The following is a 14871-nucleotide window of genomic DNA, read 5'->3' on the forward strand; positions in this document are numbered from 1 at the left end:
AGGAGGGACAACCAAAGTCCTCATGAAGTTAAATGAGTGAGCTAATGTCAAATAGCTAAGTAAGTATCTTTAGCTCAAGTTCCTAGGAGTTGAAAAGTATATGCACAATATAATAAAAGATTATTGGTAGGCTGACCAACTTTGAAAGACTTAAATCTTTCACAAACACTGACTTTGGATACTCTGGCACATCTACATAGTATATAGTATCAGTATTAGATACTGAAATATAAGCAATGTTGAAATATGCTATGGGTGGAAAATCAAGCAATGGTGAGAAAATGGGAATGTGACAGTGAAAAGAACAATAGCATGCATTTATGATTTCAAACTCTGGCTATTTCCAAAAAAGATTTGTGGTTCTTAACAAATGTAAGTATATGAAAGACCAGACTTATAAAAACTTTTTTTACAAGTTTTCTACAATCTATCATTTAAAATGAAGGTTCCTCTCTAGCCACAGAATGCCAATCTAAGTAAGGTCTGCCAGAATCTAAAATTTGGACTGGACAATAAGCATTTTAAATTTCTATTCTGTATTTAAATACTTCAAAATAACTGAAAATGTTTTAGGATGTTGCCTTGAAGTAACATGGTTGTTATAACATTATAACAAACTCACATTGAGATCTTATGTGCCAAATTCAGGTTGAGTGTTTTCTATCTGCTATCTCATTCAGTCTTCAAAAATCTTGATTTTTATTACAACTTTATAAATAAGACAAAGCACAGAAAAACTAAGTAACTTGCATACAACTCTATTTGGTGACAGAATCCTAGCTCAAACTCCATTGTATTTCTTTAATCTAGCAGTTGAAGATTCTTGAAAATATAAAATGAATTATTCTAGTTCCAATTAGAATACATAAAATTCCTGCAAGTAAATCTCACACAATATAAAACATCAGGAAATTCTCTTACTCTTGTTGGGGAGTGGTTGAGGGAAAGGATGGAGACAACTGTCAAAAGCAAAGTAATTTTAATGCCAAATAATTATAACTTTTGATGTTAACCTGAAATATGTCACAATTTAAAACATGAGAACTGAAAAACTCAAATTGCTTTTTAAAATGAAAGACAAGCAAATCTTTCTGATTCAATTACTTCTTGTTGCCATGTTTTTTTATTTTCTTTACTTTTCTACTTTAATAGTTTGGTGCTGAGGACTAAACCCAGGGCCCTCAAATGCTTTACCACTGAGTTAAATCCCTACACCTCCTGACTCAATTATTTCTTAATAGTAAGAGAGAAATTCCTCTACTATGCAACTGACTTGATTCCTAAAACAGTAAAACAGACTGAATTGAACCACGTGTATTAAAAATATATAAGTAAATAATCTTGTTAAACAGAATTATTTCTAAAGTATATTATCTTTTTTATTTTTTGGTACCGGGATCAAACTCAGTTCCTTGTATTTACAAGGCAGGCGGCAGAACCACTGAGCTAAATCCCCGGCCCCTAAAGTATATTATCTCTAAGGAAAACAAAAAAGTTATTTTGATAGCAAATGTAACCTCCTTCAATATAATAGCAGTTATCTTTTCCTGACCCTAAATTATGCTTCTGAGAAAATCCCTGAACTGTTTTTTACTAGGGCCCATTTTTCCAACCTATTTTAAAAACTGGGAAGCTGATAAAATAGGAGACAATCAGGAATACAAAATATACCTAACATACTTTAACTAAATAAGAAATAGATACAGGCAAAGCTCAGCACTACAGAAACTAGACATCAAGAAAAATGCATTCAGTTTTCAAAGCACTTGTGGAGAATGAATTTCTTCTGGCAATAATGGCTTTCTGAAAAGGATCCCAAACAGAAAAAGATAAAGTGTGGTTTCATGGTAGCTTACCCTTTTCTCTGACACCCCATCCTGGCCTGCGGCATCTTTCTCATCATGTGTCTCTTTCAGGACTCCCATATGTTTTTTGTATGCTGGCTCTCTGTTTAAGGTTGTGTATCCTACGTGCTCATAAATTGGGTTTATCGTCATCTTGGCAATGTATTCTGCTGCCTTGGTTTCAATATAGAGAGTAATCAAGCCATCAGTCACCAGATCGTGGATGGACTCAAAGCGTTTCTCCCCAACAAAGTGCTTTCCATCGTAGTAGAGCCTGAAGTTTCTGGTTTGACTTCCAAATCTGCCTCAATGAAATGGGAAAGATGTTTTTAAGAAAAGTAAGCAAGTGAATTTTTCTGAAAACAAAATGAAACAAAACAAAACTATGGTTTCATTGTGTATGTCTCTTTACATACATTGTGGCTGATCTTTTGAAAACAAATGAACTTGTAATAACTAGGGATAACTAGCTAACTCAAGAGGAAAAAGTTCGTTCTTCCTTCTCTTTTAAGCCACTTCATTATGCCTACAGGAAAAATGAGAAAATAATCCTCACAGTCTATTAACACACATTCAATATGCAAGTGGTCGACTCTATGATAAATGAACTTGGATCAATAAAAACATTCAATGTACTGTAGACTCCAGAATTCTTGTGTTTAATGGGAAAGTACCATTCAGAGCTCACTTGAGTATGAGGCCAACAATCATTTAAAGCAGAGATGACTCCAGAACCTAAGCCATGCAGGGCAGGATGGCACACCACTGACCAAGGACTTGCTATTCCCTTTTACACAGTCATTCTTCTGGGTCTGCTGGCTTAAGTATAGGCAAGAAATGTTTGCAATACACAGAATGTATAAACCATAAACAGCCTATAGAAATTCTGTTTCCAACCTTGAGTCATGTTTTAATGACACGTGTTAACAACTAAAGAAGAATAGTTTCCTTTGATGATAATTTCAGTATTTTGCTTCCTGCAGCAAACCTCAGAAATGGATCCAAGTTGGCATGATGTCATTAGTGCTCTTGCAAGAAAGAGCACTATCTTTAATAAAAGCCAGTGCCAAAGGGCACCAAGGGCTGCCAGTGTCATGGGCTCCTGAAGGTAATCCTGAGTGAGCCTAATTAAAAACTAAACAAACCAGAAAGAATGTATGTATTTTTTCATTATTAGAAACACACAGGGCTGGGGATTAAGCTCAGTGGCACTGCACCTGCCTTGCAAGCAGAAGTTCCTGAGTTCAATCCCCAGTACCGCAAAAAACAAAAAACACAAAACACAGAACAAAGATGAACTATAAATCCAGTTCCTATTTAAGAAAAGCATTAAATGAGATGGAAAACTTTCATGTAACAATATTATTCTGCCTATTCCAAATGGACAGAGGCTGGGCATTTCTTAACATGTCCTTTAAAAAGATAACAAAATATTTTCATAATGGCCTTTGATATCTGTTTTTGTAGTTTTCAAATTAGAATTTAATATTTAGTCTAGAGTCTAACATTCTATCCATGCTAGCCCTTCTAACACATAATTTATCCATCTTTTGATTTTTCAAAAGTAAACAAATTATGATTTATACTCAAGTGAATGATCCACAGAATTAATTTTCATATTCACCATTTTCTAAAGTTAAAGGCATATTTTCCCATGTAAATTCTCATTAAAATGTAAGTAAGAAAACTTAAGAAAATAAATTTCCATGCCAAAGTTAAATATTAAAGATTTCTGTTTAATATACTATTTTTATCATTTTTTTGCCAATATACATTATCTATTTACAAATAAACAGCCACATTTTATGAAATCTTACAATAAACACACGTAGTATTGCTTATTAAGCTCTTTTATATTTCAGTGTATCAAAAGTATTTCTAAGAGGGCTCAGCTCATTTTAATCTTGCTGGAGTTCATGATTTTAAGTGGGCACTTCTACAGTGGGTATGGCCCTTGAAGACAATCCAAGCAACGGTGCCAGTCACCTGTCACACACTCGTCTTCTGAAATTTGAGAAGTATGGGGATCATAAGGCATGAAGGGAAGACACTGGACAGGCCACACAGGGCTGGAGATGGAAGCCTAAGACTGGATCCTAGTGCTACACAGGGGCTGTTCCTAAATTCTGGCTACCTGTAGAGGTGTAGGGCAAAAAAAGATTAACTTTGTCTTTTTCTCCTCCTCAGCTCAGTGACTTCAAGAGCTCCTCTCCATGATTTCCAACTTCTCCTCAGCCTGCACTTCAACTCCTGCCTGCCAGCACAATCACACTTTAAGTCTTAAGGGAGCTATCAGATTATGAAAATGTCTCATAATGTGGTTTGATTAAAACTTAGGCCTCAAAGGACAAGAAAATCAATTTTTTAAAAAGAAAAATTGCATTATTTTTACTAAAGGAAGCATACATTTTCCTTGCCTATTTTGAACCACACTTTTAGGAAGTTACATAAAAAGTAACATAATGGCACAGGACATCAGAGACTTCTCTACTTCTTTGACCTGATCTGAAAGGCATATTGTACTTTGTAGGATCAGAAGTAAAGAGAGAGGATAGAAAATCTTTGAGAAAAATGGGGAATGGATGTGTCTATTTTATGAAAGAAAAAAAAAACCATAAAAGGGAAAATTCCAGATCTAAGGTACAGGAAAAAAAAAATCCTTCCTTTTAAAAGTTTACTGCTGGCAGATTATTTATTCAACAATATTTAACAAAATATCCAGAAACTGTGTTTAGTATTAGGAAGCTCAAAGTAAAATTCTTGTCCCCTTGGAAACAGTTTAACACAAAAGCAGATCAAAGATGGGCATGGTGGCACATGCCTGTAATCCCAGCATGCTGGGAGGCTGAGGCAAGAGGATCACATGTTTGAGCCTAGCCTGGGCAATTTAGTGACTTAGTGAGATCCTGTCTCAAAAACAAAAAAGGTCTGGAGATATAGCTCAATGGATATAGCCTTGGGTTTAATGTCTGGTACAGGAGGTGAGGGTGGGGGGACAAAGACATGAAATGCTGAATTTTTTAAAGTTCCCCTTTAAATTATTTTTAAGTGACTATAAAAATGTGTGTAATCTTTCTCTTATATAGAAAATTCACATTTCTGAAAAGTGATTCATGAAATCAAGTGAATCTAATATTTCCCTCACTTAAAAAGTAAGGTGACTGCTCAATAAAATCTCCAAGTCATCGCTATGGCCACACATAAAAGTCATGGTCTGCTATGGTCTTGAAATAAGGTTTGGTCAGAAGCAGCCAAGTGAGGGTCCTATGGGATTACCAGAAACCCTAGGCTTGTTATCAGACAAACATGAATTTAAATTCTAGATCTGCTATTTCCTAGTTGGGTGACTTTGGGAAAATCATTCTGCAGATTCTGCACCTAAAAAGAACAAGAATGACATCAACCTCTCCAACATTGTTGTGAAGGTTGTATCAGAATAAGTCAAAGTTAAATATATAGTAAGCTCAATGAATGGATATTCCCTTTCTCTGTTAGCTTGGGCTCCTGCAGAGAATGACAGAATAAGTTACCAAACAATAAAGTAAAACAGAAAAGATAGCCAGTAAGTAGGCATGGAAGAGGCTAAATAAGTAACTGGCAACACTGGCTGTCCAGGAACATCTCTGCACTGGTTTATTTTACAGTGAATAAAAATCAAGCAGTTCTTTGTAAGTGTTTATGCTGCCTGGATAAATAGAGTGGGCCTACCACAGAGTGCAAAGTAGGAAGCGGAAGCAAGCAAACGGTCTTTCCACTGTGCTCTGCTCTCTGAATTCAATGGACAGGGGTCAGTAAATATATTTGCATTCAAAGTATTAAATTAAAATAAAATAGAAAAATTTCCTTGTAAAAAAAAAGTATTAAATAGATCTAGTGACAAATACTGACCTCTAGACTGCAGAGTACATTTCCCCTCCATTTCTAAAGGTGAATTTTCTTTTCCTCTTTTCCCATACTTATTATCTGCCTCCGCCATTGAATAACAGCTGTTCAATCCTTAATGAACATGCTTGAAACTATATAAGCCTAACTCATCTATAATTTAACAAGATGAAAATTCATTTTCTCCAAAGTGGTACTGCAGTTAACAAAAAAAAGAAACACAGGGATAATATGTTTTGAACTGCTACTGTTGTACATAATTACCACTTTTTAGAAAGTGTATCTTTTTCTCCAATGATTCCAGGTTTTGGTTTTTATATTTTAAAAAACTGTTTAATGCTGTGCACAGTTGCATTCAGATGAATTTCAAAATAAATAATTCTAACATCTTGCTTCTTAGAAATGAACAAAACTCTTTTTTTTTTGGTACCGGGGATCGAACCCAGGTCCTTAGCTTGTGAGGCAGGCGGTGGAACCACTGAGCTAAATCCCCAGCCCAAAAACTCTTAATATCATCCTCAGTTTTACCAAATAAATTGAATCTAGAAGCACAAAATGATGAAAAAATATATATAAAAAATAGCACCTGGAATGTTACTTTACTTTCTCTAAAACTAAGAATTGGTTTTGATTTGAGACCAAAGTTATGTGGAGGAAGTGTTTCTTCAAAGGAAACTTCCAAGTTAACAGATATTTTCTGTTAACAAACAGGAAACAAAACATATACAACACATTAATAATAAGATATTAGAAGTATTTCCAGCAACCAACATATAAAAACCATTTTACTTATCATAAAGATACATCTGTATGTTATTTACAAAGTCAAAGAAGCTGATTCAATAGTAAAATAAATACAAATATCTCATAAATTTTATACCCTTCAAAGACAGGTTAAAACCAAAACAAGAATATGATGAAGCATTCAACTAAATAGTAAAAAATTAATTTAGGTGGATTCTATGAACTTAGCGAGGCTAAACCAAAGAGAGCATGGTTATATACAACTTTAATGCTTCTTCCATCTAAAGCTTTGTTAGGAAATGACTATATATCTATCTTAAATATCCATCTCTACATATCTATTTTGGATGATAAAGTGGAACAAAAGTATTAAAATATGTTAACTTATAATGATGTTCTCTTGGCAGAATACTTCCAGTGAAGAGGCAAACCCATCTACCTACTAAACATGCAGAGATGGCACCAGGTGGCCCTTGAAAGTGGAACTGATATAGGAGGAGGAGGATTAGTTGACAAATCTGTTTAAGAAGCAGTCAGATATTCCTCCCATCTTCTCCATCCTGTCCCAAATGTTACTCCTTCCCCACTGTGGGAAATACTGTTCTCTAGATAGGATGAAGTGGGGAAACTGTGAATTGAGGAACAATAGGCGGAGTTGAAGATAGAGGAATCATCCTGAAAACTAAGTGATTTAAATACTAAAGACTGAGACCTCCATTTGCTTCACCAGTAGGTTCTCAGAAAGCTTGTAACTTTCCACCTAGGAGGATCAAAGATTCTTCTCTGGGCAATCTGATTAGCCCAACTGAAAAGACTGTAGACCACCATTCTGCAACTATTAAGCTTCCCCCACAGTCGGCCTTTAAATGCCAATTATACTTAAATATGAGCATTCAGCCAAGGTCCACATGACACCTAAGGAAAATTCCCACACAAGACAATGACTATGATAAATAGACACAATGAAACCAACCTAAGAAAACAAATCATACAGAGATGAAAATGTGTATTTTAAAATTATTAATGTCTTAAAAATGTTTCCTATTCCTGTTATTCAGAAGAATTTAGTCAAGAATTATCATGATGGAAGGACACAAATTTATGTGGAAAAACAGGCCCACACCAAAGAGGGTAAACATATGAATAAAATAGTCCAGTAATTGCAAATCAAACCTTCAGATTGGCAAAATTTAATAAGTCTGACAATACAAAGGATCATCAAGGATATAGGGCAATACCATACTATATAACAAAAGGCTTTATATTATCTAGTGTGTCAGCCAGCTTTTCGGTCTGTAGAATGCAATACCCAACATCCATAACATAAAGGAGCGGAGTTTTATTTTGGTCTACAGTTGAAGGGATTCAGCCCATGGCCAGCTGGCTCTAAGGCAGAAATATTACAGGGGAAGCACATGGTGGAGCAAAGATGTTCAGTTCAAGCAGAGCAGGGGAATGGTGCCAGAGAAGAAGAACCATATACAGTACCTAAGGCCTCACTTCTATGACCCACCTAGTCATGCACAGGAGCATGCTCTAATTTGCTAGGTGTTGCTTTATTCAAAGAAGTTGACACATCAGGATTAATAGTCACAATCTATCTCCTGTCAACTTCACACCCAAACACAGCTCCTTTTCCCATACTGAACCTCCAAATAAAGACAATAGCAAGTTCATAATTCCATAGTGGTACAGAGCAAACATTCCCACTCTCAAAGGGAAACGTGGGAAGATAGGAGAGAATTGTATCAAAATAAGACTGAAAAACAGCAGGGCAAACAAGGTGGTAAAATGTAAGTTCCAAAGGGCATGGCTGGCCCCACCCCTATAGCCTTCTGGTTGCAGCCCACAAGATTTCACTCTTGGGCTGACTCCACTCATGGACTGCAACTTTCTGCAGCTGCTATTCCATATTACTAGTATCTCTGACTTCTTGGCGTCTCTACTGCATCTTCGGCTTCATTCTCACAGCTTCATGCACTGCTCTTGCAGGGATTTCTTGCCTGGCTTTCCAGGTCTTCTTCTGAAATCTACGTAGAAGCCTCCATGACCCCACATCTCTTGCATTCTGCATGTCAGTAAAAGCAGCATCATACAGATGATGCCAAGTTCTACTGTCAGTGGAATCCAGGCCTTCTTGGACCAGGGCTTCAGGGCTCTCTGACTATCTGGATGGCTGAACATGGTAAAATGAACCCCAGGAAACCAATTCCCAAAGAGGCCCTTCTTAAGCAGGGGTCCCAGGGCCTCTCTTCTCAAATGATAGGTTGACATTTTAGCATCCTTGAGCCTGCCACGAATGGAGTCTTGATGATTCCTGAGATGCCCTCGAGGCATCTTTCTCCTTATCCCTGTACAAAGTATTTGGTTTCTTTGTAATGGTACTAATCTCTTTAGCAGCCAAAACTCCCTTGGCTTCAAGGTTTACACATGATTCCTTCTGGACCAAATTTAAGTTTTTCAAATTTTTCTGTTCTGCCTATTGCCCTTGATGACTAAAAGCATCAGTAGTACCCATGCTACAACTTGAATGTTGGGGTGTCTTGAAATTTCCTCCACCAGATTAATTAATCCATCACTCTTAATCTCAGTTTCCTGCAAAATCTCAGGACATGGAAAATGTAGACAAATTTTCTGCCAAAGTGTAACACATGCCCTCTAGTACAACTGCCAATAGAGCCATGTTCACAATTGAAATCTCCTAAGCCCGGTCCCTTTATTGTCAGAACATCTTTGGGTTCTGAGTTCTGACTAGAATTACTCACCAAGCTTTATTTACAGTATTCAAGGGCTTCTCTAACTCACACCTCCAAACCTTTCCAAAGTCCTCCCACAATCCAGTTTAAAGCCTTTTTAATCAGATGCTCAGGTTCAGCCATAGCAACAACCCCACTTCTCTGGTACCAAAATCTGTATTAGGTAGCATTCTTTAGAGGAACAGAATGAACAGAAAATATATGTACAGTGGCACTTTGGTCCATGAAATTAACTCATTCCATGATTTGGGAAAGATGGCTACATTCATGTTCATGTGGGGAAGATGGCTGCAGTCATGTTCATTACCTGATGCAGTATTCATGCTTGGAAGCAAAATTTTGCCAAATGCTTTTGTTTGCAAACCAAATTGTTCATGAACAGAAGTGTTTGTGAACCAACATATTACAGTATAATTATGCAAGAGGATTCAGTAATAGGCTTACAGTATTCAGGGACAGGAGAGTACACAATGGCCATTTGTGGGATCAGAGGCAAAAGAGTACACACTGGCTGTTTGCACACTGCAGAGCCAGAGGATCCAGTAGCTGCTCAGCCCAAGAAGATGGAAGTTGAGAAAACAAAGGGGTCAAGAAACAGTACTAGTCCATGGTTGAAGGCCTGGCATCTCCCTGGATGGCTGCCAGCATAAGTCTGTATTGGAAGGCTGAAACAACTGGAAACTGATATCCAAAGGTAACAGCAAAGACTGAAGCTCTTCCAAAATGGAGACACTTCCTTCTTTCCCCTTTTTATTCCATCCAGGCTATAAGCCTATTAGTTGATGCCACTCACATCTGGAATGGGTCTTCCCCCTCTCAGTTTGCTAGCCTACAAGTGAATCACTTACCAACCCACAGAGGTTAGTGGTTTACTAAACTGTTAGGTATTTCTTAATCCAAAGAAGTTGACATAACAGGATTAATGGTCACATTTGGTAAAGTTGAATATGTATACATAGCAATCCTATTCCTAGGTTAAAGATATCTATATCTCTATCCATGCATAGATATATAGATGTGTATCTATATAGCTTATATATAGGCATATAAAATCTGAAACGTGATTCCTATTTTATCTAGGAATAGTATAATTACAACTTTTATTATGTATGCATGTACGTATAAAACCTACTTTATAAATACACATAAACATATATAAAATATAAATTATATAGTGTATATATGTATATACAAATATGAACACTGTTGTCATTATTTTTATATTTACATATATATGTGCATATATTTGCACACATATTCATAAATGGCTAGGGCTGGAAGCTACATAAGTTACCAGTAAAACAGAACACTTATTTTGGTACTTATACTGGGACACCTAATGTTATGTGTTTGAAAGATCCTACCACATCATTTTCCCTCTTGAAACTGGCTCATTACTGCCTGTACAAAAAAGTTCAAATACTTTAGCCAGCCCAGGCACCTTGAGAATTGACAGTTTCACTTACCTTTTAAGCACCAGAGTTTGGCACAATACTAGGCACATTGTATGCTCCAAGTAAGTGGGTACTGAACAGAATTAGTAAGTAGTTTATTTAATACTTTCTCCTAAGTCGGTCAGCTATATATAACAATATTTTTAAAAATTACATGGAGGGCTAAGGATTTAGCTCAGTTGGACCATGCCTGCCTTGCAAGCACAAGGTCCTGAGTTCGATCCCCAGTACTAAAAATAAATGAATAAATAAAATTACATGGAAGTTATACAGAACTGTCAAAACACAATCAGATTACTACAGTTTGGTTCAGCATAATTTAAAAAGAAATGATAATAACCATAATACAGTATTTGTCATTTACAGATCTCTAATGCTAATAGTGTGGTGACCTTTAAAACATGGAACTGCTTTCTATATTGACAACTAGGAGTAAATAAATGATTAACAACTTGTCTAATGTATTAAACCAATTACAATTTCCACTATCAATTTTTAATTTTACTGCTAAACCAGAGAACTTATACTAAATATTGTGTCCAGTCACTACATAAATTTATATTTTTATTTAAAAAAAAGTATCAACAGATATTCTAAGCTTAAAAAAAAGAATAGGTCCTGAAATGGTAAAAATATTTGTACTATTAACAATAGAACTGGCCTATTCAAGAACTGGTGATCAGGGCGGGGATGTAGCTCAGCAGCACAGTGTCTGCCTGGCAAGTGTGAGGTCCTGAGTTTGATCCCTGGTACCAAAGCAACAACAACAAAAAGAATTGGTGATCAGTCCTGCTAAAAAATTATTATGGTTTTATTTAAGATGAGTCTGCATCCAGGGGTGATGATGCACATCTATAATCGCAGCAGTCTGGTAGGCAGAAGCAGAGACAGAGGCACACAGTGAGCCCAGGACGGGCAACTTAGCAAGACCTTGTCCTAAAAATAAAAAAGTAAAAGATAAAAATATGGGTTGGGAAAAGGGCTTATATCTGCTAGTTCAGATTAAAAAATTCATAATAAAAGTCTACAAAAGCAAAGAATTATACATTTGTGAGTGCTTGTAAGGTTCTATACATGTATACAAGTATAAACAAACCTACACATACACGTTTTTCAGATTCCTATTTAATTCTTTTATATGTGTTATTATATCATTTCTATATAAAAGTATATACTCTATCACATATGGAATACAATTTAATATTTTTCTTGATAAACCAAGTTTATTTAACATATTATTTTAGTGTGTGTATGTAGAAATATTATAGAGGCTACTGTATGTAGCGTATTGAGCTAACTTTCCTTACTCTAAATTGCCCAGGTTATTGAATATTTAGCTCTTGAGTCTAGTTTTACATATATATATATATATAATATATATATATATATATAATTTTTTTGTTTTTTCGTTTTTTGTTTTGTTTTGTTTTTTGGTACCAGGGATTGAACTCGGGTCCTTGAGCTTGCAAGGCAGGCAGAGGAACCACTGAGGTAAATCCCCAGCCCTATATATATTTTTTAGTATTATATTTTAAAAATCTTCTTCAGAGGTTGTATTCATCTTCTAATTTCCTACTTTGGGGGTGTTTTATTTTGCTTTTTGAGACAGGGTTTCACTCTGTAGTTCAAGTTGGCCTTGAACTCACTATGTAGCTCAGGCTGTCCTCGAACTCGTGGTGATCCTACTGCCTCAGGCTCCGGAGTACTGGGATCACCAGGATTATAGGCATGCGCTACCATACCCAGCCAATTTCCTACTTTTTATCCACCGTCAGGTTGCAAAAAAAAAATTAATGTTTTACATAAAATTATATTAAATATATTCTCACAGGGAATATTAAGAACTCCTTTGCAATAAACATTTGAACTCTCTGTGTTATTTAGCCACTGACAGGTATTTTTCACTTACGTCCAAGTTCAACACCATATTTTGGAGACTTGATGTTAATAACATTTTGATTTCCCTGAAAATAAGGATACTATTATAAATGAGCAGATTCGGATCTAAATTTGGCCAAGTATATACCTTTAAATTTAGTACCTAGTGTTCATTAACAATCATCAAATACTACATTTTCATCATTAAAATGCCTCACTTAAAAATCAACTTACTAATGCATAATATAACCTCCTGCATTCATTTAAAGTGCACAATGAGTTTTGTCAGACATGACTATCATGGTCAGGATTCAAAACATTTCAAACACCTCCAAAAGCTCCCTTATGTCCTTTATGCACTATACCAAACTGTTTCCCATCTTATTCAACCAGTTATCAGTTTACTGTCATTATAATTTTCTATTTTTATAAAAGGCACCATACAGCATATGTTCTTTTGTGTTCAGATACCTACATTTTTAATACTAAGATTTACTTTATTATTATTTTTTTTGGTACCAGGGATCAAACTCAGGTTCTTGCGCTCATGCAGCAGGCAGCAAAACCACTGAGCTAAATCCCCAGCCCCACTAAGATTTACTTTAAACTGACGGTGGTTGGGGATTTAGCTCAGTGGCACTGTGCCTGCCTTGCAAGTGCAAGGTCCTGAGTTCGATCCCCGGTGCCACAATTCTCATCAGATTTTAAATACAACCAGACCGGGCTTTCCAGATGTGGAAAAGTAATAAAACAAGTGTTTATATTTGCTACTCAGTTTCTGGGATTGTTTTAATTAGCCTCTTGTCTCAAATGAATATATATGTTGAACATCTTTAATCTGAAATCTATAATCTGCAGTGCTGCAAAATCCAGAACTTTTGAGCACTGATGTGATGCCATAAATGGAAAGCTCCACACATGACCTCATGTGAGAGGTGACAAAAAAAATGTAGGCTCCCTGAACATACTGTATAAAATTACCTTCAGGCTATGTGTACATTATATATGAAATATAAGTGAATTTATGTTTAGAACTGGGTCTTATCCCCAAGGTATCTCTTTATATATAAATATCCCAAAATCCTACCAAAAACTCAAAAACACTTTTAGTCGTTAGCATTTATTTTTATTTTCTGTTTTTTTGAGACAGGGTCTCACTTTCTAGTTCAGGCTGGCCTTGAAGTGACTATATGTAGCCCAGGCTGGACTCAAACATGTGGCAATCCTCCCACCTCAGCCTCTTGAGCACTGGGATTACAGGTGTGCACCACTACCCTTAACAGCCCTAAGAAATTTAGATAAAGGTTATTAAACCTGCATCAGGCATTAGACATGATCAACCAATTAGATGAAAAACATTATCTTGACAACTGTGATTGCCACTTGCTGACTTTTAATGGTTAATAAGCAAAAGGCTTAAACTATAGTAATGTAGGTATTGTTATTTATTTTAATAAGTTAATTTTAAGAATATGGAGCACTTTATTGGAACAATCCCTATACCAAGCCAAAACCTTACTACACATATGGTCTCCAGACCCCTAATGTTGACACCTCTGAAAGCTTGTTGGAAATACAAGTTAATAGCTTTTGAGTGACATATACTACCTAGGTACTACATATACCTTATCCCATATAATCTTTGCAGTAACTCTGAGGTATTATTAGCACATTCTCATTTTACAGATAAGGAAACCGAGACTTAGGAGATTTTGTCCGTCTAAAGATATACAGAGTCTGAATCCAAGACTGATTGCAAACTCATGTTCTGAGTGACTGAATACCTATACTGATTTTAAAAACACAGGGACAAAAAGGTCATCAAAAGCTCGGTAATCAGGCTATGTATCTTTCAAAGCAACACAACAAAGTAACCATAAATAAAAGTGAATAAGTAAATGAATCAATAAAATGAATAAGATTTTCTTCCTGGCCTAGCTCATTTTTAAAGGCAGATAAGCATATAAATAGATTTTTACTGTAGGTGGAAACTTCTGCCTAGGTATATTCAAGGAATATGTTAAGAGCTTTTCAGAAAATCAATTAATAGTCATATGATAAAAAGCATAAGTATAAACATATTCAATACAGACTCAAACATAACTATGCACATTAGGTACTATTCATAAAAATCAAAACACATGAGTCATGAATAGATTTCTAACTGAACAACAACAAAAAAATCCTGGCAACCTGAGCTTCTGGAACTCAGCAGAAATTTTGAGAATCCTAGCAAGGGAGGTCAATCTGGAGCTTGGAGAATAACCACAATAGAGAGCTGAAGCAGAGCCAAGAGGTAAAACAATTACATGA

At 35.8% G+C, this 14871-nt stretch overlaps 1 protein-coding gene across 5 annotated transcripts in view; it reads right to left on the bottom strand.

Moving 5' to 3' along the window:
* Chn1 (chimerin 1) overlaps positions 1-14871 on the bottom strand; it is a 187976-nt gene that overhangs the window by 62825 nt on the left and 110280 nt on the right. For 4 of the 5 annotated variants that reach the window (XM_004857705.4, XM_087200616.1, XM_087200612.1 and 1 more), the window contains one exon: positions 1857-2145. The exons of the other annotated variant lie outside the window; for it this stretch is intronic. In XM_004857705.4, the coding sequence (XP_004857762.1) occupies positions 1857-2145 (289 nt within the window). The remainder of the gene's footprint in view (positions 1-1856; positions 2146-14871) is intronic. 5 annotated transcript variants of the gene reach the window in all.

The sequence above is a fragment of the Heterocephalus glaber genome, unplaced genomic scaffold, assembly GCF_053883595.1.
Source record: "Heterocephalus glaber isolate CG9 unplaced genomic scaffold, H.glaber_assembly_v1.0 deba00000347, whole genome shotgun sequence".
NCBI classification, from domain to species: domain Eukaryota; kingdom Metazoa; phylum Chordata; class Mammalia; order Rodentia; family Bathyergidae; genus Heterocephalus; species Heterocephalus glaber.